This window comes from Hypanus sabinus, chromosome X2, assembly GCF_030144855.1.
Source record: "Hypanus sabinus isolate sHypSab1 chromosome X2, sHypSab1.hap1, whole genome shotgun sequence".
NCBI lineage: Eukaryota > Metazoa > Chordata > Chondrichthyes > Myliobatiformes > Dasyatidae > Hypanus > Hypanus sabinus.
Genome location: NC_082739.1, coordinates 2,315,702 through 2,340,245, shown reverse-complemented (window position 1 = coordinate 2,340,245; position 24,544 = coordinate 2,315,702). Strand labels below are relative to the sequence as shown.

The 24,544-nt window shown below is 40.4% G+C and overlaps 1 protein-coding gene across 2 annotated transcripts in view; it reads right to left on the bottom strand.

The window, feature by feature from the left end:
- Window positions 1-13,723: 13,723 nt before the first annotated feature.
- sik3 (SIK family kinase 3) overlaps window positions 13,724-24,544 on the bottom strand; it is a 361,914-nt gene continuing 351,093 nt past the window's right edge. Inside the window, exons 23-25 of one of the 2 annotated variants that reach the window (XM_059956807.1) lie at window positions 24,289-24,415; window positions 20,259-20,460; window positions 13,724-15,385 (exon numbers count right to left, since the gene is read on the bottom strand). In XM_059956807.1, the coding sequence (XP_059812790.1) occupies window positions 20,270-20,460; window positions 24,289-24,415 (318 nt within the window). In that variant the 3' untranslated portion in view covers window positions 13,724-15,385; window positions 20,259-20,269. Of the gene's footprint in view, window positions 15,475-20,258; window positions 20,461-24,288; window positions 24,416-24,544 lie in introns of both variants that reach the window. The other variant, XM_059956806.1, reaches the window with a different exon arrangement.

Below are 24,544 nucleotides of genomic sequence, written 5' to 3'. Positions count from 1 at the left end.
TACAGATTAGTTCTCACCAATGTCTTAAGCAACTTCAACATAACATCCCATCTCCGGTATTCAATACATTGATTTGTGAAGGCCAATGTGCTAAAAGCTTTCTTTACAACACTATCTACCTGTGACGCCACTCTCAATGAATTATGGACCTGTATTCTCAGATCCCTTTGTTCTACCACACTCCACCTGGTTGGTCCTACCAAAGTGCAGCACCTCGCACTTGTCTGCATTAATTTCTATCTGCCATTTCACAGCTCATTTTTCCAACTGGTCCAGATCCCTCTGAAAACCATGATGGTCTTTCTCACTGTCCACTGCACCCACAATTTTGGTGTCATCCACAAATTTGTTGATCCAATTAACCAAATTACCATCCAGATTGTTGATATCGATGACAAACAACAACGGACCCAGCACAGACTCTTGCAGCACACCGTAAGTCACAGGCCTCCAGTCAGGGAGGCAACCCTCTACTACCACTCTCTGGCTTCTCCCACAAAGCTGTTGTCTAATCCAGTTTACTACCTCATCTTGAATGCCAAGCAACAGAACCTTCTTGACCAAACTCTCATGCGGGATCTTGTCAAATACCTTACTAAAGTCCAATATCTACTGTCTTGCCTTCATCCACGTTCCTGGTAACTTCCTCAAAAAACTAAGACTGGTTAGACACAACCTACCACGCACAAAGCCATGCTGACTATCTTTAATCAGTCCATGTCTATCTAAATACTTATATATCTCTTCCCTTAGAACACCTTCCAATAACTTGGCCACTACTGATGTCAGGCTCATCGGCCTATATTTTCTTGGTTTATTTTTACAGCCTTACTTAAACAGTGGAACTACATTGACTATCCTCCAATCCTTCAGGACCTCACCAGACACTAATGATGATTTAAATATCTTTGCTGGGGCCCTGCAGTTTCTGCACTTGCCTCCAGAAGGGTCCGAGGGAACACCTTGTCAGGCCTTTGGGTTTTATCCACCTTGATTTGCCTCAGTACAGCAAACACCTCCTCCTCTGTAATCTGTACAGGGTCCATGAAGTTGAAGCCATTTTGCCTCATTGCGATAGACTTTGTTGATGCCTCCTGAGTAAATACAAGTACAAAAAATATACTTAACATCTCCCCTATCTCTTTTGGGTCCCACATGGATTATCATTCTGATCTTCTGGAGGACCAATTTTGTCCCTTGCAATCCTTTTTTTCTCAACACACCTGTAGAATCCTGTCAAGACGTATGCTAATGATATTAAACCTGATTCTGATTTTCCTTCACCTTGTCCACTGAGGCAACCTCATGGCTTCTTTTAGCCTTCTTGATTTCTTTCTTAAGTGGTCTCTTACATCTCTTATACTCTACAAGCAGCTCATTTGATCTTACCTACCTATACTTGCAATGCACCACCTTTTTTTTCCTTAACTGGGACCTCAATCTCTTTTGAAAATCTGCTATCATTAGCTTTTATTCTGACAAGCACATACATGCTTTCTACTTCCAAAGTTCACTTTTGAAGGCCTCCCACTTACCAAATATGGAAAACAGCCTATCCCAATCAACACTTGTCAGATCCTTTCTGATACCATCAAAATTGGCTTTTCTCCAAATTAGAATCTCAACCTGCGGACCAGACCGATCTTTTTGCATTTTTACTTTGAAACTAATGGCATTCTGATAACTTGATGCAAAGTTTTCACCTACATAAACTTCTGTCTCCTGCCCTGTCTCATTCCCTAATAGCAGATCAAATATGGCATGCTGTCTTTTTGGGACTTCTACATACTGAGTAAGAAAACCTTCCTGAATACATTTGACAAACTCTATCCCATCTAGTCCTTTTACAGTATGGGATTCCCAGTCAATATGTGGAAAGTTAAAATCACCTGCTATCACAACCTTATGTTTTTTGCAACAGTCTGTGATCTCACTACAAATTTGTTCCTCTGAATCCCTCAGACTGTTGAGTGGTCTGTGATATAGCCCTGTTAAAATGATCATACCTTTCTTATTCCCCATTTTCACCTATAAAGCTTCACTAGATGAGTTCTCCTGTCTAATCTGAGTACTACTGTGACATTTTACCTGACTAGTTACACCACCCCTCTCCTTTAATTGCTCCTACTCTGTCATGTCTAAAACAACGGAACCCTGGAATATTGAACACAAAGTACACTGCAGATGCTGAGGTCAAATCAACACATACAAACATGCTGGAGGAACTCAGCAGGTCGGGCAGCAGCGTGTTTGTACCCTGGAATATTGAGCTGCCAGTCCTGCCCCTCCTGCAACCATGTCTCACTGATGGTTACAATCTCATAATTCTAAATGTTGTTCCATGGCATGAATTCATCTGTCTTTCCTACGATACATGTCTTTTAAAATTTAAACATGCTTTAACTAATTAATTTGATGGCTCTGGTGAAGAGTACTTTCAAGCACACAAATCAATGTAAACTTTATCAAAGGTATCAATGGAATCTGGTGCATGCGAGAATTGTTTCTCTGGCCAAAGCATTTCTAGACATCATGAAGCAAGTAAGATACAATTCAAAATAGAATGTAACATTGATTTAGATTAGAATAGCTTTATTTGTCACATGTACGTCAAAGCATACCATGAAATGCATCATTGTGCATCAAATCAAATCACTGAGGAATGCGCTGGGCAGCTCGCAAGTGTCGCTATGCTTAAAGTGTTAACATAGCGTGCCCACTATTAACCTTAACCTTTGGAATGTGGGAGTAAACTGGAGCACCCAGAGGAAACCTATGCAGTCATGGGAAGAACATACAAACAACAGCGGGAATCAAACCCCAGTCTTACAGCTGGCTGATGTGAAGCATTGCACAAACTGCTATGCTACCATGCTGCCCTGAAGTAGACTATTTTTCTACTTTTTCATAATACACTGAGAACATAGGGCAGATGATGCAAGGCTGAACAAGAGTACATCAGAATAATTTAGAGTTGAGATCACAGCATCATTGAGATTACACGAAGGATAGACAAGGGGATGCAGTGGATGTTGTATACTTGTACTTTCAGAAGGCCTTTGATAAGGTACTACACATGAGGCTGCCTACCAAGTTAAGAGCAGGAAAGCTACTAGCATGATTAAAGCATTGGCTGATTGGTAGAAGACAGCGAGTGGGAATAAAAGGATCTTTTTCTGGTTGGCTGCCAGTGACTAGTGGTATTCCGCAGGGATTGATGTTGGAACCACTTCTTTTTACGTCGTGTATAAATGATTTAGATGATGGAATAGATTACTTTGTTGCCAAGTTTGCAAATGATAAAAAAATTGGTTGACGGGCACATAGTGTTGAGGAAACAGGTAGGCTGCAGAAGGACTTGGACAGATTAGGAGAATGACAAGACAGCAGCAAATGAAATACAATGTTGGAATATGCATGGTCATGCAATTTAGAAGTAGGAATAAATGTGAAGACTATTTTCTAAATGGGAAGAAAATCCAAAAAACTGAGATGCAAAGGAACTTGAGAGTCCTTATGCAGAACAACCTAAAAGTTGTTCCACACCTTGGTAAATTTTCCACACATTGATTGGGACTCCCATACTGTTAAAGGTCTAGGTGGGTAGAGTTTGTGAAATGTGTTCAGGAAAGTTTTCTAAATCAATATATAGATGTACCATCTAGGGAGGATGCAATATTAGATCTCCTATTAGGAAATGAGTTAGGGCAGGTGACGGAAGTGTGTGTAGGGGAACACTTTGGTTCCAGTGATCATAACACCATTAGTTTCAACTTGATCATGGATAAAAATAGATCTGGTCCTCGGGTTGGAAATGAGAAAGGATCTAAAAAGCGAGGATTGGGACAGGTTGTTCTTTGGCAAGGATGTGATTGGTAAGCGGGTGGCCTTCAAAGGAGAAATTTTGAGAGAGCAGAGTTTGTATGTTCCTGTCAGGGTTAAAGGGAAAATGAATAAGAATAAGGAACCTTGGTTCTCGAGGGATATTGGAACTCTGATAAAGAAGAGAGAGATGTATAACATGTATAGGCAACAGGGAGGAAATAAGATGCTTGAGGAGTATAAAAAGAGTAAGAAAATACTTAAGAAAGAAATCAGGAGGGCTAAAAGAAGACATGAGGTTGCTTTGGCAGTCAAGGTGAAGGATAATCCTAAGAGCTTCTACAGGTATGTTAAGAGCAAAAGGACAGTAAGGGATAAGATTGGTCCTCTTGAAGATCAGAGTGGTCGGCTATGTATGGAACCAAAAGAAATGGGAGAGATATTAAATGGTTTTTTTTGTATCTGTATTTACTAAGGAAACTGGAATGGAGTCAATGGAAACAAGGCAAACAGGTAGGGAGGTCATGGAACTTATACAGATTAAAGAGGAGGAGGTGCTTGCTGTCTTGAGGCAAATCAGAGTAGATAAATCCCCAGGACATGACAGGGTATTCCCTCGGACCTTGAAGGAGACTAGTGTTGAAATTGCAGGGGCCCTGGAAGAAATAATTAAAATGTCGATATCCACGGGACTGGAGGATAGCTCATGTAGTTCCGTTGTTTAAGAAGGGCTCAAAAAGTAAGCCGGGAAATTATAGGCCGGTAAGTTTGACATCAGTAGTAGGTAAATTATTGGAAGGAATACTAAGAGATAGGATCTACAAGTATTTGGATAGACAGGGACTTATTAGAAAAAGTCAGCATGGCTTTGTGCGCGGTAGGTCATGTTTAACCAATCTATTAGAGTTTTTCGAGGAAGTTACCAGGAAAGTGGATGAAGGCAGTGGATGTTGTATACATGGACTTCAGTAAGGCCTTTGACAAGGTCCTACATGGGAGGTTAGTTAGGAAGATTCAGTCGCTAGGTATACATGGAGAGGTAGTAAGTTGGATTAGACATTGGCTCAACAGGAGAAGCCGGAGAGCGGTAGTGGAGGATTGCTTCTCTGAGTGGAGGCCTGTGAGTAGTGGTGTGCCATAGGGATCAGTGCTGGGTCCATTGTTATTTATCATCTATATCAATGATATGGATGATAATGTGGCAAATTGGATCAGCAAATTTGCTGATGATACAAAGATTGGAGGTGTAGTGGACAGTGAGGAAGGTTTTCAAAGCTTGCAGAGAGATTTGGACCAGTTGGAGGAACGGGCTGAAAAATGGCAGATGGAGTTTAATGCGGACAAGTGTGAGATATTGCACTTCGGAAGGTCAAACCAAGGTAGAACATACAAGGTAAAAGGTAGGACACTGAGGAGTGCAGTAGAACAGAGGGATCTGGGAGTACAGATACATAATTCCCTCAGTGGCGTCACAAGTAGATAGAGTCGTAAAAGAGAGCTTTTGGTACATTGGCCTTTATAAATCAAAGTATTTAGTATAGGAGTGGGAATGTAATGGTGAGGTTGTATAAGGCATTGGTGAGACCGAATTTGGAGTATTGTGTGTGCAGTTTTAGTCACCTAATTACAGGAAGGATATTAATAAGGTTGAAAGAGTGCAGAGAAGGTTTACAAGGATGTTGCCGGGACTTGAGAAACTGAGTTACAGAGAAAGGTTGAATAGGTTAGGACTTTATTCCCTGGAGCGTAGGAGAATGAGGGGTGATTTGATAGAGGTGTATAAAATTATGATGGGTAAAGATAGAGTGAATACAAGCAGGCTTTTTTCTACTGAGGCTAGGGGAGAAAAAAACCAGAGGTCATGGGTTAAAGGTGAAGGGGGAAAAGCTTAAAGGGAACATTAGAGGGGTCTTCTTCACGCAGAGAGTGGTGGGAGTGTGGAATGAGCTGCCAGATGAAGTGGTGAATGCAGACTCACTTTTGATATTTAAGAAAAACTTGGACAGGTATGGATGAGAGGGGTTTGGAGGGATATGGCCCAGGTGCATGTCAGTGGGACTAGGCTGAAAAATGGTTCGGCACAGCCAAGAAGGGCCAAAAGGCCTGTTTCTGTGCTGTAATGTTCTATGGTTCTATGGTTAACTTGCAAGTAGAGTCAGTGGTGAGGAGGGCAAATATCATGTTAGCATTCATTTTTATAGGTCTAGAATATGAGAGCAAGGAGGTGATGCTGAGGCTTTATAAGGCACTGGTGAGGCCTCACTTTGAGTATTGTGAACAGTTTTGGGCTCCTCATCTAAGAAAAGATGTGCTGGCATTGGAGAGGGTTCAGAGGAAGTTCACAAGGATGATTCTGGGAACGAAGGGGTTATCATATGAGGAACGTTTGATGGCTCTGGGTCTGTGCTCGCTGGAATTGTGAAGGGGTATCTCATTGAAACCTTTCGAATGTTGAAAGACCTAGACAGAGCAGATGTGGAAAGGATGTTTCCAATGGTGCAGGAGTCTAGGACAAGAGGATACAGCCTCAGGATAGAGGGGTGTTCAGTTAAAACAGAGATGCAGAGAAATTTCTTTAGCTAGAGGGTGATGAATTTGTGGAATTTGTTACCACAGGCAGCTGTGGAAGCCAGGTCGTTGGATGTATTTAAGTCAAAGCTTGATAGGTTCTTAATTGGACATGGCATCAAAGATTACGGGGAAAATGCTGGGGTGTGGGGCTGAGGATGGATAAAAAAAAAGGATCAGCTATGATTTAATGGCTGAGCAAACTCAATGGGCCAAATGGCCTAATTCTGATCCTATGTCTCATGTATAACCATATATAACAATTACAGCCTGGAAACAGGCCATCTCAGCCCTTCTAGTCCGTGCCAAACGCTTACTCTCATCTAGTCCCACCAACCTGCACTCAGCCCATAACCCTCCATTCCTTTCCTGTCCATATACCAATCCAATTGTTTTTAAATGACAATATCGAACCTTATGGTCTTAACCTCACCTTCACATGCGTGCTTTTATTTAATTGATATGTAGCTGTACAGACACCACAAACCAGTAACAACTACGAACCTGAACGTCAGCAGATATCACCAACTGCACCAACAATTATGAGATGACAGAATGCGAAGGAAAGGAGGGAAAGAGCAAAAGGAAAGAGTACGTAAGAGGCTGTCACAGATGCTAACAAAGGGATGCGTCAGTAATAGTGCATGGTACACAGCAAGAGGCACATAACTAGCAAAATCAAAGTGAAAATAATGTGACGATGGCCTTTGTTGGGAAAATTGACAAATTTGATAGTGCTAATGAAGATTGGGAATCGTATAGGATTTTGGGAGATTTTGAATAATTTCTTGAATCGTATTCACTAAGGAGAAAGATATTGAATTGCGTAAGGTAAGGGAAACAAGTAGTGAAGTTATGGAAACTATGTCGATTGAAGAGGAGGAAATACTGGTGCTTTTAAGGAATATAAAGGTGGATAAATCTCCGGATCCTGACAGGAAATTCCCTAGGACCTTGAGGGAGGTTAGTGTAGAAATAGCGGGGCTGACAGAAATATTTCAAATGTCATTAGAAACGGGAATGGTGCCAGAGGATTGGCAAATTGCTCATGTGGTTCCATTGTTTAAAAAGGGTTCTAAGAGTAAACCTAGCAATTATAGGCCTGTCAGTTTGACGTCAGTGGTGGGTAAATTAATGGAAAGTATTCTTAGAGATGGTATATATAATTATCTGGATAGACAGGGTCTGATTAGGAACAGTCAACATGGATTTGTGCGTGGAAGGTCATGTTTGACAAATCTTACTGAATTTTTTGAAGATGTTACTAGGAAAGTTGATGAGGGTAAAGCAGTGGATGTGTATATGGACTTCAGTAAGGCCTTTGACAAGGTTCCTCATGGAAGGTTAGTTAGGAAGGTTCAATCATTAGGTATTAATATTGAAGTAGTAAAATGGATTCAACAGTGGCTGGATGGAAAATGCCAGAGAGTAGTGGTGGATAACCGTCTGTCAGGTTGGAGGCCGGTGACTAGTGGTATGCCTCAGGGATCTGTACTGGGTCCAATGTTGTTTGTCATATACATTAATGATCTGGATGATGGGGTGGTAAATTGGATTAGTAAGTATGCAGATGATATGTATGTGGCGTTGTGGATAATGAAGTAGGTTTTCAAAGTTTGCAGAGAGACTTAGGCCAGTTAGAAGAGTGGGCTGAAAGATGGCAGATGGAGTTTAATGCTGATAAGTGTGAGGTGCTACATTTTGGTAGGAATAATCCAAATAGGACATACATGGTAAATGGTAGGGCATTGAAGAATGCAGTAGAACAGAGTGATCTAGGAATAATGGTGCATAGTTCCCTGAAGGTGGAATCTCATGTCGATAGGGTGGTGAAGAAAGCTTTTGGTATGCTGGCCTTTATAAATCAGAGCATTGAGTATAGGAGTTGGGATATAATGTTAAAATTGTACAAGGCATTGGTAAGGCTGAATTTGGAATATTGTGTACAGTTCTGGTCACCGAATTATAGGAAAGATGTCAACAAAATAGAGAGAATACAGAGAAGGTTTACCAGAATGTTACCTGGGTTTCAGCACCTAAGTTACAGGGAAAGATTGAACAAGTTAGGTCTTTATTCTTTGGAGCGTAGAAGGTTGAGGGGGGACTTGTCAGAGGTATTTAAAATTATTAGGGGGATAGATAGAGTTGACGTGGATAGGCTTTTTCCATTGAGAGTAGGGGAGATACAAACAAGAGGACATAAGTTGAGAGTTAGGGGGCAAAAGTTTAAGGGTAACACGAGGGGGAATTTCTTTACTCAGAGAGTGGTAGCTGTGTGGAATGAGCTTCCTGTAGAAGTAGTAGAGGCCAGTTCAGTTGTGTCATTTAAGGTAAAATTGGATAGGTATATGGACAGGAAAGGAATGGAGGGTTACGGGCTGAGTGCAGGGCAATGGGACTAGGTGAGAGTAAGCATTCGGCATGGACTAGAAGGGCCGAAATGGCCTGTTTCCATGCTGTAATTTTTATATGGTTATATAGAGTGTTGAACTGTATTGTAATATGAACAACGTGGATAAGGAAAAGAAAGTTTCCACACTTCTTAGCTTAATGGGTGCTAAAACGTACAGAGCCTTATGCAACCTAGTAATTCCTGAAAAGCCAGCAAGCAAGAAAATTGTTACAATTTTACAAAATCACTTCAGCCATTAACTACCGGTAATAGCTGAGAGATTTAGATTTCACAAAAGGAACCAGTCAAAGGATGAAAACATTTGTGAATACATTGCTGAAATGCACAAACTTTCCCAATACTGCGACTTTGGAGATGGACTTTCTGATGCATTAGCTAACAGGCTTGTATGTGGCATGCCCTCACATGAGTCAAAGTACTCAAAAGAGGCGATTGTCAGAAAGAGACCTAACCATAGAACAGGGATTGACCATTGCAATATTGTTGGAGACTGCAGAAAAGGTGCACCAAAACTACGGAAAAAGAGTTTAGAATGTGAAATGCACAAAATGACCCTGATTGATGCAAAACACCAAAAATATTCTCGACATGGCAAATGCTCCCATAATGCAAATGATTGTTGGTTCAAAGAAAAAGTTTGCAGGAAGTGTCCCAGCCAAAGTCATATAGAGAGTGTACAAGTCAGACAAAAAGCAAAAAGAAAAACGACATCTAGTGAAAAGTTTCAAACACAAAACTAAATGCATAATGTGACCGAATGTGAAACAGAATCAGACGACAACACAGACTTTGACAAAAGTGAGCTGTCATGCCTAGAACTGTATAGCATTACTGAAGCAGGTTTCAAAATCACATACATCACAGCAGATGTGTCTGGTGTAAAACTGAAAATGGAGCTGGATACAGGGTCAGCTTTGTCCGTAATTTTTGAGGCTGACTGCAACAGACTGTTTTCTAAGCTACCATTAGAAAAGATCTCAGTGATGCTAAAGACTTACACAGGTGAAAAAGGGTTTCCCAAAGGCAAACTGAAAGTAAATGTGATGTACAGAGGCAAAAAAACAGCAGTTAGAGCTTTATGTATTGAAAAGTGGAGGGCTAGCACTTTTTGAAAATGAATGGTTGAGAAAAATCCAACCAGACAGGCACACAATCAAAGCTCTCAATGTGGCATCAACAGTCAACTGCAGCCCAAATGGTAGCACTAACCAGAGACTGTCACAGCTGCTTATTGCTAATGAGATGGTCTTTGAGAGGGTTTTGGTAAACTCAAAGGTATTAAGGCCAGAATTTAACTGGATGAAGTAGCAACACCAAGATCCCACAAAGTGCATCCAGTGCCTTATACAGGTCTTAAAGTGGAGATTGAGCTTCAGAGCTTGGAGGGGTCTGGAATTCTCTCCAAGGTTGAATGAAGTGATTAGGCCAGGCCCATTGTCCCAGTGATCAAGAAAGGTAAGATGGAGCAGTTAACATACGTAGGGACTTCGAAGTGAGCATCAAACGTATTGTGTAGTATCTCCTGCCATGAACAGAAGAGATTTTTGCATTTTTCGTGGGCAGGGAGAGGATTTTCAAAGATTCACTTGTCGCAAGCCTATCTGCAAATGGATACCGAGAAGTCAAGCAGGAAATTCCTCACAATCAACACTCACAAAGACTGTTCCAATATAATCATCTTGCCTTTGGCATTGCAGCAACTCCAGCAATTTGGCAAAGAGCAATGGACCAAGTGCTCCCAGATAACACAGGAACACAATGTTACCTTGATGACATCATCGTGACTGGCAAGAATGATGAAGAACATCTCCAGAACCTTAGTACAGTGCTTAGCAAGCTGAATGAGTACGGTCTGCATGCGAGAGAGACAAATGTGAGTTTCTCAAGAATGAAATCTCATATTGTGGGCATGTAATTGACAACCAAGGATGACATAAGCTATAATTAAGATTGAAGAAGTGCTGAAGGCACCCAAACCAAAAAAATGTGTCACAACTCGGGTCATACTTGATTCTTGTAAACTACTACCACCGGTTTCTCCCAAACATTGTTACAGTGCTGCATCCATTGAATGCACTGTTTCAGACAAGAGTAAAGTGGGAACGGTCAGAAAGATGTAAAAGAGCATTCAAGGAACGAAGCAACGAATAACATGATTAACTGCCCGCCCATTATGACATATCACTGCCCATCAGTCTTGTGTGTGATGTGTCCTCTTTTGGCATTGGAGCTGTTTTGTCATACACTATGAAAGATGGATCTGAACATCCAATTGCATTTGGTTCAAGATCACTGACAAGCACAGAACGTAACAATGCACAGATTGACTAAGAGGCCGTTAGTCTAGAAAGGGGAATGAAGAAGTTCTACCACTACTTTTATGGACAAAAGTTTATTCTCATGACAGATCAACTGCCCCATGTGTTCAATTTCAATCCCATGAAGGAAATCCCAGTGATGTCTGCTACCTGGTTACAATGTTGGGCACTGTTCTTTGGAGCCCACTCTTATGACATAGAATTCGAGGGTACCAAACAACACAGCAACACTGACGGCTTGTCACGTCTTCCACTGTTCACAACTGAAGAAGAAAAGTTCCAGCAGAGATGTTCCATACAGCATTGGTGGACAAGCTGCCAGTAGCAAATCTGAAATACAAGAAGCAAGCAATGACCCGACATTGTCAAAAGTCTATGACATCACCATGCAAGGATGGCCAGCTCATGGTAATCCTGTTTCCAAAGATCTCAGTGAGATGAGACCAACTGTCTGTATGTCATTGAACACTAGAGAATCTACATGAAGGACACCTGGGTACAGTCAAGATGAAGTGTCTCACCTGGAGCAATGTGTGGTGGCCAGGAATAGATAGACAGATTGAAGACTTGATCAAAAGCTGTTTGGGATGCCACAAAGTTCAAAATGCACCCCCACAAGCACCATTACACCCATGGAAGCAGCCATCATCACCATGGCAAAGAGTACATAATGACTTTGCTGAACCATTCATGAATTCCATGTTTCTGATTGTTGTGGATGCTCATTCGAAGTGGCCAGAGGTCATACCAATGAAGACAACCACCTCAGCAAAGACTGTCTGCACCCTGAAGACTATCTTCTCCAGAAATGGCTTACCATAACAAATTGTGAGTGACAATGGACTACAATACACATCAGAAGAATTCTGACTTCATGAAGAAAAACATCAAACATTTCAAGTCAGCTCCTCACCAATAAACAGGTTGGCTGAAAGGTTTGTCCAAACCTTCAATAAGTTGATTAAAGCTATGGACAAGAAGGACTTTTCTCCACAGCACAAGATGAACAACTTTGATTTTGTTTATCAGAACTCTATTCATGTGACAGCAAATCAAGCAACTCCAATGTTGTTCATGAACAGGAGCCTGAGTTCTAGCATAGACCTCCTGAAACCAGAACTCATTGTCACGTAAATCAGCAAGGAACTTCGAGGTTGAACATGAAGTCCTAGCGTGTGATTACTGAGAAGACAAGTGGACACCCAGTAGGATAGCTACAAGAACTGGACCACAAATGTACACAGTGAATGTTGGAGATCAGACATGGAGACGTCATGTGGACCAGATTCTGGATACTTAGCTGAAGAACACACCCAAGTCAACAGAATCCAACAACACAGGCGCAGTGCATCCACTGGATTTGCCACTCAGTGATGATATGTCACTAACAGCAACGTGACACCTGCAACAGAGAAAGCTGTCTTTGACAAGACACCTGCCAAACTTGATACCACTCCACAGGTGCTATCCTGAAAGAAAAAGGGCACCACCCAAAAGACTGAATCTTTAGTATAGTGAAGTTAGTAATGGACTGTTATTGCGAAAGCATGTTTATTTGAATATGGTTTGTCAAAGGGAAATTGAATGTTTTGTTATGTGTGCAGTTTTATGTTACATTAATCTAAAGGGGGAGAAAGTGTAATGTATGGATCTATTTCTTTTAGTGCAATGACTCCCCTTAGCACTACTTCCTGACTGATAACTTACCTATGTGCATTGATCAGTTGTTCTCCCTCTGCAAAGTGAATACACCAGTTAACCTTACCTCCACATGTACGTTTTTACTTAGCTAATATGTAGTTGTGCAGACACAATATCCATCACTGATATTTTAATTCAATTTAGCAATATTATACTTACACACAAAACAGAAGTTTCTATTTCTTTTAGAAAAATCATGACATCACTCAATACTGAAACAGGCGCTTCCACCCACCAAATCCATACTGACCATCAAGCATCCATCTATATTTATTCCACTTGTTATTCTCTCAACATTCCCATCAACTTCCTCCCAAATTCTATCACTCACCCATTAATTAGTGTCTTATTCACCATCTACTTGCAAATCTTTGTGATGTGAGAGGAAACCCATGAAGTCACAGGGAATACATGGAAACTTTACACAGACTAAACATAACACATGTTAATAACATGATTAGTTCTGGATATTTAATGGAATGTGCTCAAATACTGTTGGCTCTACATATGTTATATTTACTGGATTCTCCCATATATGCAGCTGCTCACACCTGAAACTTTTGAATTTGCAGTCTGATCTGACAATGGCATAATTAATCAGTCCATCCTGGGACTCAATGAACCAATTAAATAACTAAAGTAGAGGATATGGGAGGCTAATCACAAGAGTGCATTTCAGACTTCAGGATGTGAGACACTGTACAAGTTCAGGTTCTTCTTTGGTCCAGGAATTTTTAGTATGTACTGATTATAAAATGTTGTGCAACAACCTCTCAAACTTTCATATAAATATTTGTGCTTTGGGTGCATTTCAGCAATAATCGCAAAAGTTTTACCTAATATCATGTATTAATATAAATGGAGATTAATGTGCAAAATTAAACACTAATTTCTCACAGACCAGCATTAATTGCTTTAATATATAGATTTAGACCTTTATCACATGTGTGTGTCATCACCACCACACAATTCAACAAGCTAACTACAAGCACTGAATTTTGGACCAATGCAATTGAAAAAGAGACATCATAAATGTATTGTGATATATATTGAATAACTGAGAAACAACATTGCTGGTAACTTTACAAAAACTAAATAACATTTGTCAGGTCAAATTACATAGGTTTTATTTGTCATGATCCCACTTTCCAACTAAATTACTAGTTGCAAGTGACCCACACAATGTACTAGATCACTGAACCTTTTGTCCAACATAAACAAGAAAAAAAGTACTTTCAACATTTCCGAAACAGAAATAGCAAAGTATATTAATATACATTCAACATATACTGCGTATTGATTACTACAATACAAAGCAACATTAAAAATGTGTTACAGATGAGAGATGGCACTGCATTTCAGTTATTTTATTTCCTTGGATTGGCAGTTGACTCTCCCATAAATACAGTGTCATGTAAACAAAGAAAAGATACATACAATAAAAGCTTTCAGTGTTTTCTTGGTACCTTCCCGTTAAACAGCTGAATATCAAGTTTAATTTTTTTTCACCAAATAAAAGTAACAAAAAGTTTACAAATGACATAAGTTGGGCAGATATGTAGTTCAGAAGCAGATAAGTGGATGATATTTTAAGTTTCAATCAGGTCTAAAAATTTTCTGTCCCAAGCTACTTTTTTGTTTTTATTTAAAAAAAAGATTCATAAAATCACAGTTCAACACTGCTTGACTGGGTTAGTTGTAGTCTCTTTCCATTCGTGCAAATTCCTTTCAAAGTTCTGCTTCTTATATTTTTTGAAACAGATATATCTTTCTATCTAACTGTACTTTTTCTGATAAATTTTAGAGTTCAGAAAGTAACCTTAACCTGATCTTTTTGGCAGGCTCTAGGTGTTTTTATATAAAATAAGACATAGAAACATAATACGCACTGAGATTTCAAAGGGTTAACATTAACAAGTTTCACCTAGCACAAGGAAACTAGTCACAATTACAATGCCATTAAAAGGGAAAAATACTTTAACAAAGGTGCAAGTTACAATTCAAATATAACAAAATCATCTATTTTGACAATTTCCTTTTAACACAGTTCATTTAATTCATATTTTAAAGTAACATAATAGGTTCTACAGGGATGGGAAATAAAAATCTAACTTGCCTCAAAAGAAATGGTCGTACACTTTTTTTTGGTAAATGATGCAGATATTAACAAGAGAAAGAAAACACAGTGATCAACATGGGTAAAGAAACATGAAAACAAAGCATATTGCACCACTGTTAGGCAAAAATTGAAAATGGAGGAGTACCAGAGGGACAGCAAGCAGTCTTATTGCTCACAGAGAAAATTAGGCCTCAGGGCGCATGCTGAACTACTCAGTTACTCTCCCTGGATAAAGTGACATCACAGGGCTTGGTGGGGTTTTGTTTTGGCAGGCTTAGGTCAGGAGAGGGCTTGACATGAGACTGCCTGGGAGCCATGGCCGTTTGCACTCTCATTTTTGTAATCTTGCAAACTTCAATCTTCTCTTTTCCACATGACTGGTACTGACAGGTGTGGCAAGCAGCGCAACCACTCAACTGACAGGGGACGAGTCACGATATTGTGCTGGAAAGAAATACAATGAAGTTTGGGCATGATGCTGATAGATAATGTTGGCAAAATGGACCTTTCACCTCATAGCTGAACACACTCATCTGCAGAAGAACGAAAAAAAAACTAGCGATTAGCTGGACGTAATGGATGAATGAAAGATATTTCAACTTCATAACTAGTTAGTGACCTAGCTCCCTCGCTACCTCAGTGAGTGGCTGAGACCAGCCGAGCAACAAGATTATGATGTCAATCAGTGAAGTTGACAGGATTTCAATATAGTCAGCAGCAAAATAATGAGCAGAAAATGACTTTTCTGGGCTAATGTTTAGATATGGCCATTGTAGGGGCCCTAGCAGAGATACTTAAAATGTCCTTAGCAATGGGTGAGGTGCGAATATTGTTCCATTGTTCAAGAAAGACTCTAAGAATAAGCCAAGAAATTATAGGCTGCTGAGCCTGACATCAGTTGTGGGAAAGTTATTAGAAGGTATTCCAAGGGACCTGGTACATAAGTATTTGGATAAACAGAGACTGATGAGGGATAATCAACATGGCTTTGTGTATGGTAGGTCATGTCCAACTAATCTTATAGAATTTTTTGGGAAAGTTACCAGGGAAGTTGATGAAGGCAAGGCAGTGGATGGTGTCTAGCAAGGCCTTTGACATGGTCCTGCATGGGAGGTTGGTCATCAAGGTTCAGTTATTTTGCATTCAATATGAGGTTGTAAATTGATTTAGACAGTAGCTTTGTGGGAGAAGCCAGAGAGTGATAGTAGGTGGTTGCCTCTTTGATTGGAGGCCTGTGACTAGTGGTGTGCTGCAGGGATCAGTGCTGGGTCCATTGTAGTTTCTTGTCTATATCAACAAGCTGGATGATAATGTAGTAAACAGGAGCAAATTTATGGATGATAACAAGATTGAGGGTGTAGTGAACATCGAAGAAGGCTATCAAAACTTGCATTTGGAAAAATGGCACACAGAATTTAATGCACACAAGTGTGGTGTTGCACTTTGGGAAGGCCACTGTGTTTTACACAGTGAATGGTAGGGTACTGAGGAGTGTGGTAGAACAAAGAGATCTGGGAATTCAGTCCATAACTCCTTGAAAGTGGCATCACAAGTAGATAAGTTTGTAAAGAAAGCTTTTGCCATCTTGGCCTTTGTAAATCAATATACTGAGCTCACACTTCTTCCCCTCCTCTCAGCGACTTATTCTGGCTTCTTCCCCCTTTCTTTGTAGTCCTGAAGAAGGGTCTGGCTCAAAACATCCAATGTATATTCATTTCTAAATATGCTGCCTAACCTGCTAAGTTCCTCTAGCATTTTGTGCACACTGCTATTGAGTACAGGATTTGGGATGTTATGTTGAAGTTGTATAAGATGTTGGTGAGGACTAATTTGGAGTATTGTGTGCAATTCTGGTCACCGATCTCCAGGAAAGATGCTAATAAGATTGAAAGAATGCAGAGAAAACTTACAAAGATGTTGCCAGGACTTGTGGAACTGAGTTATAGGGAAAGGTTGAAAAGCGTAATAAAACGAGGGGAGATTTCATAGAGGTATACAAAATTACAAGGGGCATAGATAGAGTAAATGCAAGCAGGCTTTTACCACTGAGTTTGGGTGAGATTATAATTGGAACTCACAGGTTAAGGGTGAAAGGTAAAATGTTTAAGGGGAAAATGAGGGGGAACACAGGACTGAAAGATGTAGAAACCTCATGGATAGACTTAAGAAACCACAGAATTAAAAAGACCCTGATGGGAATTATATACAGGCCTCTGAAGAGTAAGCAAGGATGTGGGCTAAAAATTACAACGGGAGATAGAAAAGTCATGTAATAAGGACAATGTTACGATAGTCAAGGCGGGTTTCAATATGCAGCTAAGTTGAGAAAACCAGTCTGGTGCTGGATCTCAAGAGAAAGAATTTGCAGAATGCCTACAAAATAGCTTTTTAGAGCAGCTTGTGGTTGAGTCCACTAAGGGAATTATAGAGGCATGAGAGAGAAGCTGGACAAAGCTGATCAGAAAGGGACATGAGCAGGGATTACAGCAGAACAGCAGTGTCTGGAGCTTCTGGGGCAACTTGGAAGGTGCAGAGTAGATACATTCCAGAAATGAAATAGTATTCTAAAGGGAGAATGACACAGCTGTGTGTGACTGACAAGGGAAGTCAAACACAACATATAGCAAAGAGGGTAAATAATATAACAAGAATTAGTGGGAAGTTAGAGATAGGAGAGCTTTTAAAAAACAACAGAAGGCAACTACAAAAAAAATAAAGAGAGAAAAGATGAAATATGAAGGTAGCCAATAATATCAAAGAGGATACCAAATGTTTTTCCAAATATAAAGAGTCTGAAAATGGCAAGAGTGAGTACTGGACTGTTGGAAGATGACGTTAGAGAGGTAGTAATGAGGGACGTAGACATGGCAGACGACCTTAATAAAAAATCTGCGTCCGTCTTCACTCAAAAGACACTAGCAGTATGCCAGAAATTCGAGTGTGTCGGGGCAGAAGTGAGTGTAGCTGCTATTACAAAGGAATATTACTTGGGAAGCTGAAAGGTCTTAAGGTAGATAAGTCACCTGGACCAAATGGACTACACGCCAGAGTTCTGAAAGAGATGGCTGAAGAGATTGTGGGGACCTTAGTAATGATCTTTAAGAATCACTAGATTCTGGAATGGTTCTGGAGGACTGGAAAATTGCAAATGTCACTCCACTATTTAAGAAGGGAGGCAGGCACAAGAAAGGAAATTACAGGCCAGTAAGTCTGACTTTAGTGGTTGGGAAGATGAAGTTCTTTATTAAGGATGAAGCTTTGTGATACTTGCAGACGCATGATAAAGTAGGCCAATGCCAGCATGGCTTCCTAAGGGAAATCTTGCCCGACAGATCTGTTGGAATTCTTTGAGGAAAAATCAAGCAGGATAGATAAAGGACAGTCAGTGGATATTGTTTACTTGGATTTTCAGAAGGCCTTTGACAAAATGCTGCACATGAGGCTGCTTAACAAGGTAAGAGCTCATAGTATTACAGGAAAGATACTAGCATGAAGAGAAGACTGGCTGATTGACAGGAGGCAAGGACCTTACTAGAATAAAGGGGGCTATTCTGGTTGGCTGCCAGTGACTAGTGGGGTTCCGCAGGTGTCGGTATTGGGACTGCTTCTTTTGGATGATGGAACCGATGGCTTTGTGGTCAAGTTTGTGGATGATACAAGAATAGGCGGAGGGGCAGGTAGTGTTGATGAAGCAGGGAGTCTGCAGAAGGACTTGGACAGATTGGTATAATGGGCAAAGAAGTGACAGATTGTAAGGAAGTGTCTGGTCATACACTTCAGTAGAAGGAATAAAGGTGTAAACTGTTTTCTAAACGAGGAGAAAATTCAAAAATCTGCAGTGCAAAGGGACTGGGAAGTCCGCATGCACAGTTCTCTAAAGGTTAACTTGCAGGTTTAGTCAGTGTTAAGGAAGGCAAATGCTGATTTTGAGAGAATTAGAATATAAGAGCAAGGATGTGATGCTGAAGCTTTACAAGGCATTGGTCAGACTGCACTTAAGAGTATTGAGCAATCTTGGGCCCCATTTCTACGAAAAGATGTGCTGGCATTGGAGAGAGTCCAGAGAGGTTCATGAGAATGATCCCAGGGAAAGGCTTAATGTACAAGGAGCTTTTGATGGCTCTAGGCCTGTACTCACTGGAGTTTAGAAGAATGAGGGGAATCTCACTGAAACCTATTGAAGATTGAAAGGCCGAAGCAGAGTGAATGTAAAGAAGTTGTTTCCTACAGTGGTTGAGTCCATAGGGAACAACTGCAGAATAGAGGGACCTCCCTTTATATAACAGAGATGGAGAAGAATTTCTTTAGCCAGAGGGTGGTTAATCTGCGGAATTCATTGCCACAGATGGCTGTGGAGGTGAAGTCATTGGGATATTTAAAGCAGAGGTTGACAGGTTCTTGGTTATTCTGGGCTTCAAAGATTACAGTGCAAAGGCAGGAGAATGGGGTTTAGAGGAATAATAAATCAGCCATGATGGAATGGCAGAGCAGACTCGATGGGCTGAGTGGCCTAATTCTGTTCCTATGTCTTATGGAACTTCTTCACTCAGAGGGTGGTGAGAGAGTGGAATGAGTTGCCAGTGGAAGCATGAAATTTCAGCATTTAAGGTGAATTTTGATAGGTACATGGATGGGAGGGGTATGGAGGGCTATGGTCCAGATGCATGTCGATGGGACCAGACAGTTTAATTGTTTGGTACAGATGAGATGGACCAAAGGGCCTGTTTCTGTGCTGTAGTGTTCTATGACTCTATTGGAAAAATAAAGATCAGGTTTCACTGTAATGGAAAATAAATTGTCAGCAAAGCTAGCACACAGATAGTGGTGCTATCAACTAGAAACAGAGCAAAATTGAACAACCTGACCTAGTCAACTGCAGAGTGTTATACTTCTCTGAGCTCAAGGTACCCACAAAGACCTACTTAACTGTATATTCTATCAGGCAGATGTTGTAGGGGATTTGAAGAACATTGCTATCATCACATAAGCTGAACAGTTAATCACACTGAGGAAATTTGTCAGATATCAAATCAAAAAAAAAAGCTTGATGGCTAACTACCTTTTAAAACATCAAAACCTTGAAAATACGATTGGAATACACAGACAATATATCATGAAGAAGTCAATTTAAAACATTATTTTAACTGAGGCAGAATTTCAAAATACGGCAAAAAAGTCATTGATCTGAAGCTTTAACTCCATTCCATTCTTCACTGGTAATGTTGGGCTTGTCCAGTATTTCTATCAGTTTTTTTTAAATGAATGAAATACTAGATAAACCAAACATGCACAAATTCCTTATAACACCATAGCTCACCACACTATCCGTTACACGCCTGCCTGCTCCATTCCAAAGGCCAAATCAGAATGTTTGTAGGTATGTAGTTTGCTGTCAAATGGTGGATTCAGTTCTTTCAGGATGTCAGTGATGCATTTGGCAGGGTAGCAAGGACTATTTGAATGTGCTGAACCCTCTCCTGGGTTCGGTTCAGCAGAACTTTGTGAACTTCCATCGTGCTCTGTGAAAAACAGGTAAGAATCAATGAGAAGATAATCAAAACAAAACAATTTAAATCAAATCTTAATGCATGGTTTACATCCAAATCTTAGTCAGTTATACCCGAGGCCAGTGGCAGGACTAACAGAAACAATGCATTTACCAGTGCTTTGGAATATAAATTTCCTACTTTTAGCTATTCTTAGTTAGATTCACTAGTTTACAAATGATTGTCAAATCCTGCTTTTACTACTTGAAATCACAGGATTTTAATCAATGTTTCTAAGATCTATTTATAGAGTGAAAAACCACAAGCCAGTAATACCCTCACCAAATATTTATTCTCGTTTCATCAAAAATAGTTTGCAGGTTTTGTTTTTAGAAAGATTTAGTTTTGATTTTCAATTACCATTTTAAGATGGAGAGACTACAATATTTTGTGCCATGTTAGCACTGTACTAATTTTAAATGTTGTCATGCAGCGAATGGTCAACTCCAGCCAATAAAAGAGAAAGCAACTCCTATAAGGCATGAAGTATGGCTCACCCTTCTGGTTATATCTGCTTTCCTACTGAGAGACATTTCCCTGTGGCACTTCAGACAAGATCTGACTTTCTACACCCTGCCATTCTTGCCCATTACACTCTCATTCTGGTCTTCAGACTTAGTTGCAGAAAATTGAATCAAGGTTGTTCATAATCTGAACATATATAACTGAAATTATTCGCAGTTTTCATGAGACATTCTCAAAATCACATTGAATTCTTCCTGCTGCCCTGGATGGATTTTGCTTTCTATCTTTAGAAGGAACTTAGAGTCAGCATTTTTATAAAATCACAGCATGCATGGAGGCTACTTGACCTGTCCTGTCCATACTAGCTCTATACAAGAGCAATCCAGACAGTCACTCTCTTGGAGCCTCTTCTCACAGCTCTGAAAAATAATTTCCTTTCAAAACCTATCCAGTTGTCTTTTGAGCATCACAAAGAAATCTGCTGTCTATATTTGTTGATTGCTGCTTCCATGTTATACTTTGCACAACACTTTCAGTTCTTTTTAATGTTACTCACCAATTGTTTTATAGAAACAATATATTTCGGTGCCAAGGCAATCAAAAGATATAGCAACTGGGCTGGTAAGGGGATTTGAAGGACGATATGATTCATACAAGCTCAAGAGGCAATATGACCTCAAGCTCAAAATGCAACATGACTTACTCCTGATTCTTATATCTAATGCTGAAAGGTATCATACCAATGCAAGTTTCATAATATTGTTAGCTAAATGTAAGTATGATTAAAGATCTATAATTTGACACAGGAAAGCACAAGCTAATCAAGATTTAGTCAGACATATACAAATAGTGATAGAGTTTGATGAATTTCTCTCCCATTATTCTACATATGATTTTCCACCACAAAACACGTTAAAAGAAGAAACAGAATGCTCACAAGAGTCTCATGGAACTGCTTTGACAACTGACCTAATATGGTTTTATTTTCAGGATAACTAAAATCTTATCACCATTTTTTAAAAATAATCCTCATTTTGATTTTTTTTATTAAGTACAATTGTGAACAATAGCCAGATCAGAAATTCTGATCAAGTCAACTAGTTCCCAAAGAGAACTCTGACAGGCCAATCAGATGGTTCACTGCTGCTCAGCGATAGAACACAAAAAAATCATATGTACAATTAAAAAACATTAACGAAAACGAATAGTAGAAATACTGGAGTCATGATGATCATGATGAAGTCTGCTGAAGAGAGACATTTATACACATGCCGTCCTCCATAATTCAAAGAGATTGAAGGATAAGGTTGTAGGGTGACAAAATATGGCAGGAGCACTTGGAACTAAAAACTAATAATCCCTATCGGGAGAAAACAGCACCTGTTCTGTTTAAATTAATTATCTCCAATTTTAAGCTTAGTTATTTTACTCCGCTAAATCATGTTCACTGAGCTAATAGCATTGAGTGTGGAGATTGATTAGATACAAAATCCTTCATGCAGCTGCAGCAGAGATAATCATACAAAAGGAATTGCATCCAAAATCACACAAAATGCTGGAGGAACTCAGCAGGCCATGTAGCATCCATGGAAAAGAGTACAGTCGACGTTTCAGGCCCAGACTGTTTGGCAGGACTGGAGAAAAAAAAAGCTGAGGAGTAGACTTAAAAGGTGGGGGGAAGGGGAGAGAAAAACACCAGGTGATAGGTGAAACCTAGAGGGGAGGGATGAAGTAAAGAGCTGGGAAGTGATTGGTGAAAGAGACATAAGGTCATGGAAGAAAGAAAAGGGAGGAGGAGCACCAGAGGGAGGTGATGGGCAGGTAAGGAGACAAGGTGAGAGAGAGAAAAGGGGATGGGAAATGGTGAAGGAGAGAGGCGGTTGGGGGTAATTACCAGAAGTTCGAGACATTGATGTTCATGCCATCGGGTTGGAGGCTACCCAAACGGAATACAAGGTGCTGTTCCTCCAACCTAAGTGTGGCCTCATCACAACAGTGGAGGCGGCCATGGATAGACATATTGGAATCAGAATGGGAAATAGAATTAAAATGGTTGGCCACTGGGATCCTGCCACCCTACCAGGGATAGGGTTCCTCTTGTCCTCACCTACCTCCGCGTCCAGCACATAATTCTTCGAAACTTCTGCCATCTCCAATGGGATCAAACCACCAAGCACATCTTTCCCTCCCCACTTTCTGCTTTTCACAGGGATCATTCCCTATGCGACTCCCATGTCCATTCCGCTCTCCCCACTGATCTTCCTCCTGGCACTTATCCTTGCAAGCGGAACAAGTGCTACACCTCCTCCCTCACTACCGTTCATGGCTCTTAACGGTCCTTCCAGGTGAGCTGACACTTCATCTGTGAGTCTGATGTGGTCATATACTGTGTTCGGTGCTCCTGGTGCGACCTCCTGTATACCAGTGAAACCTGATGCAGATTGGGAGACTGCTTCACTGAGCACCTATGCTCCATCCGCCAGAACAAGCAGGATCTCCCAGTAGCCACCCATTTTAATACCACTTCCTACTTCCATTTGATATGTCTATCCATGGCCTCCTCCAATGTCGCAATAAGGCCATACTTAGGTTGGACGAACAATACCTTATATTCCAGGTGAGTAGCCTCCAACCTGATGGCATAAGCATCGATGTCTCGAACTTCTGGTAATTACCCCCAACCGCCACTCTCCTTCACCATTTCCCATCCCCTTTTCCCTCTCACACCTTATCTCCTTGCCTGCCCAACACCTTCCTCTGGTGCTCCTCCCCCTTTTCTTTCTTCCATGGCCTTCTGTCTCTTTCACCAATCAACTTCCCAGCTCTTTACTTCATCCCCCCCCCCACCCCTCCCACTTCCAGGTTTCAACTATCACTTGGTGCTTCTCTCTCCACTCCCTCCCCACCTTTTAAATCTACCCCTCAGCTTTTTTTCACCAGTCCTGCTGAAGGGTTTCGGCCCAAATCGTCGACTGTACTCTTTCCCATAGATGTTGCCTGGCCTGCTGAGTTCCTCCAGCATTTTGCTTGTGTTGCTGGGATTTCCAGCATCTGCAGATTTTCTGTTGTTTGCATCCAAAATCATTCTCTCAAAATCACTTATGAATAGTGAATGCAGATTATGCACTATATAGTATCCAACTTATGCCATCTCAAGAAAAACATCAGAAAAACAAATTATACAGAATTGAATTTTTCTCTAAATAATTCAAAAATATTAATTATTGATGCAGATATAATCTCAAAGCAAAAAGTACAGTTGGTTTGGGCTGATTGCAGATGTGCAACTTTATTTATTTAAAATATCATTGCTTATCACATTCCAGAAGTTCTCACCTTCACTCTCTCTGTTCTGCAGTTGTTGACTCCCTGTGAGTGATGACTGGCTAAGAATATCTGACATACGAGCAGAGCTAAGCACCTTTCCAGCTAATAAACTCATCCCTGAAGGCTCGGCTTGGTCCTTTAGGAGGAATGAAAAGCAAATTAAATCTGGCAATAAGCAAACAAATTTAGGAAGTAGCAAAATTAGTATTTTAAAACCATAAAGATTTTCTTGCCTCATTATTCATAAAAATTTAAAATGGTGATG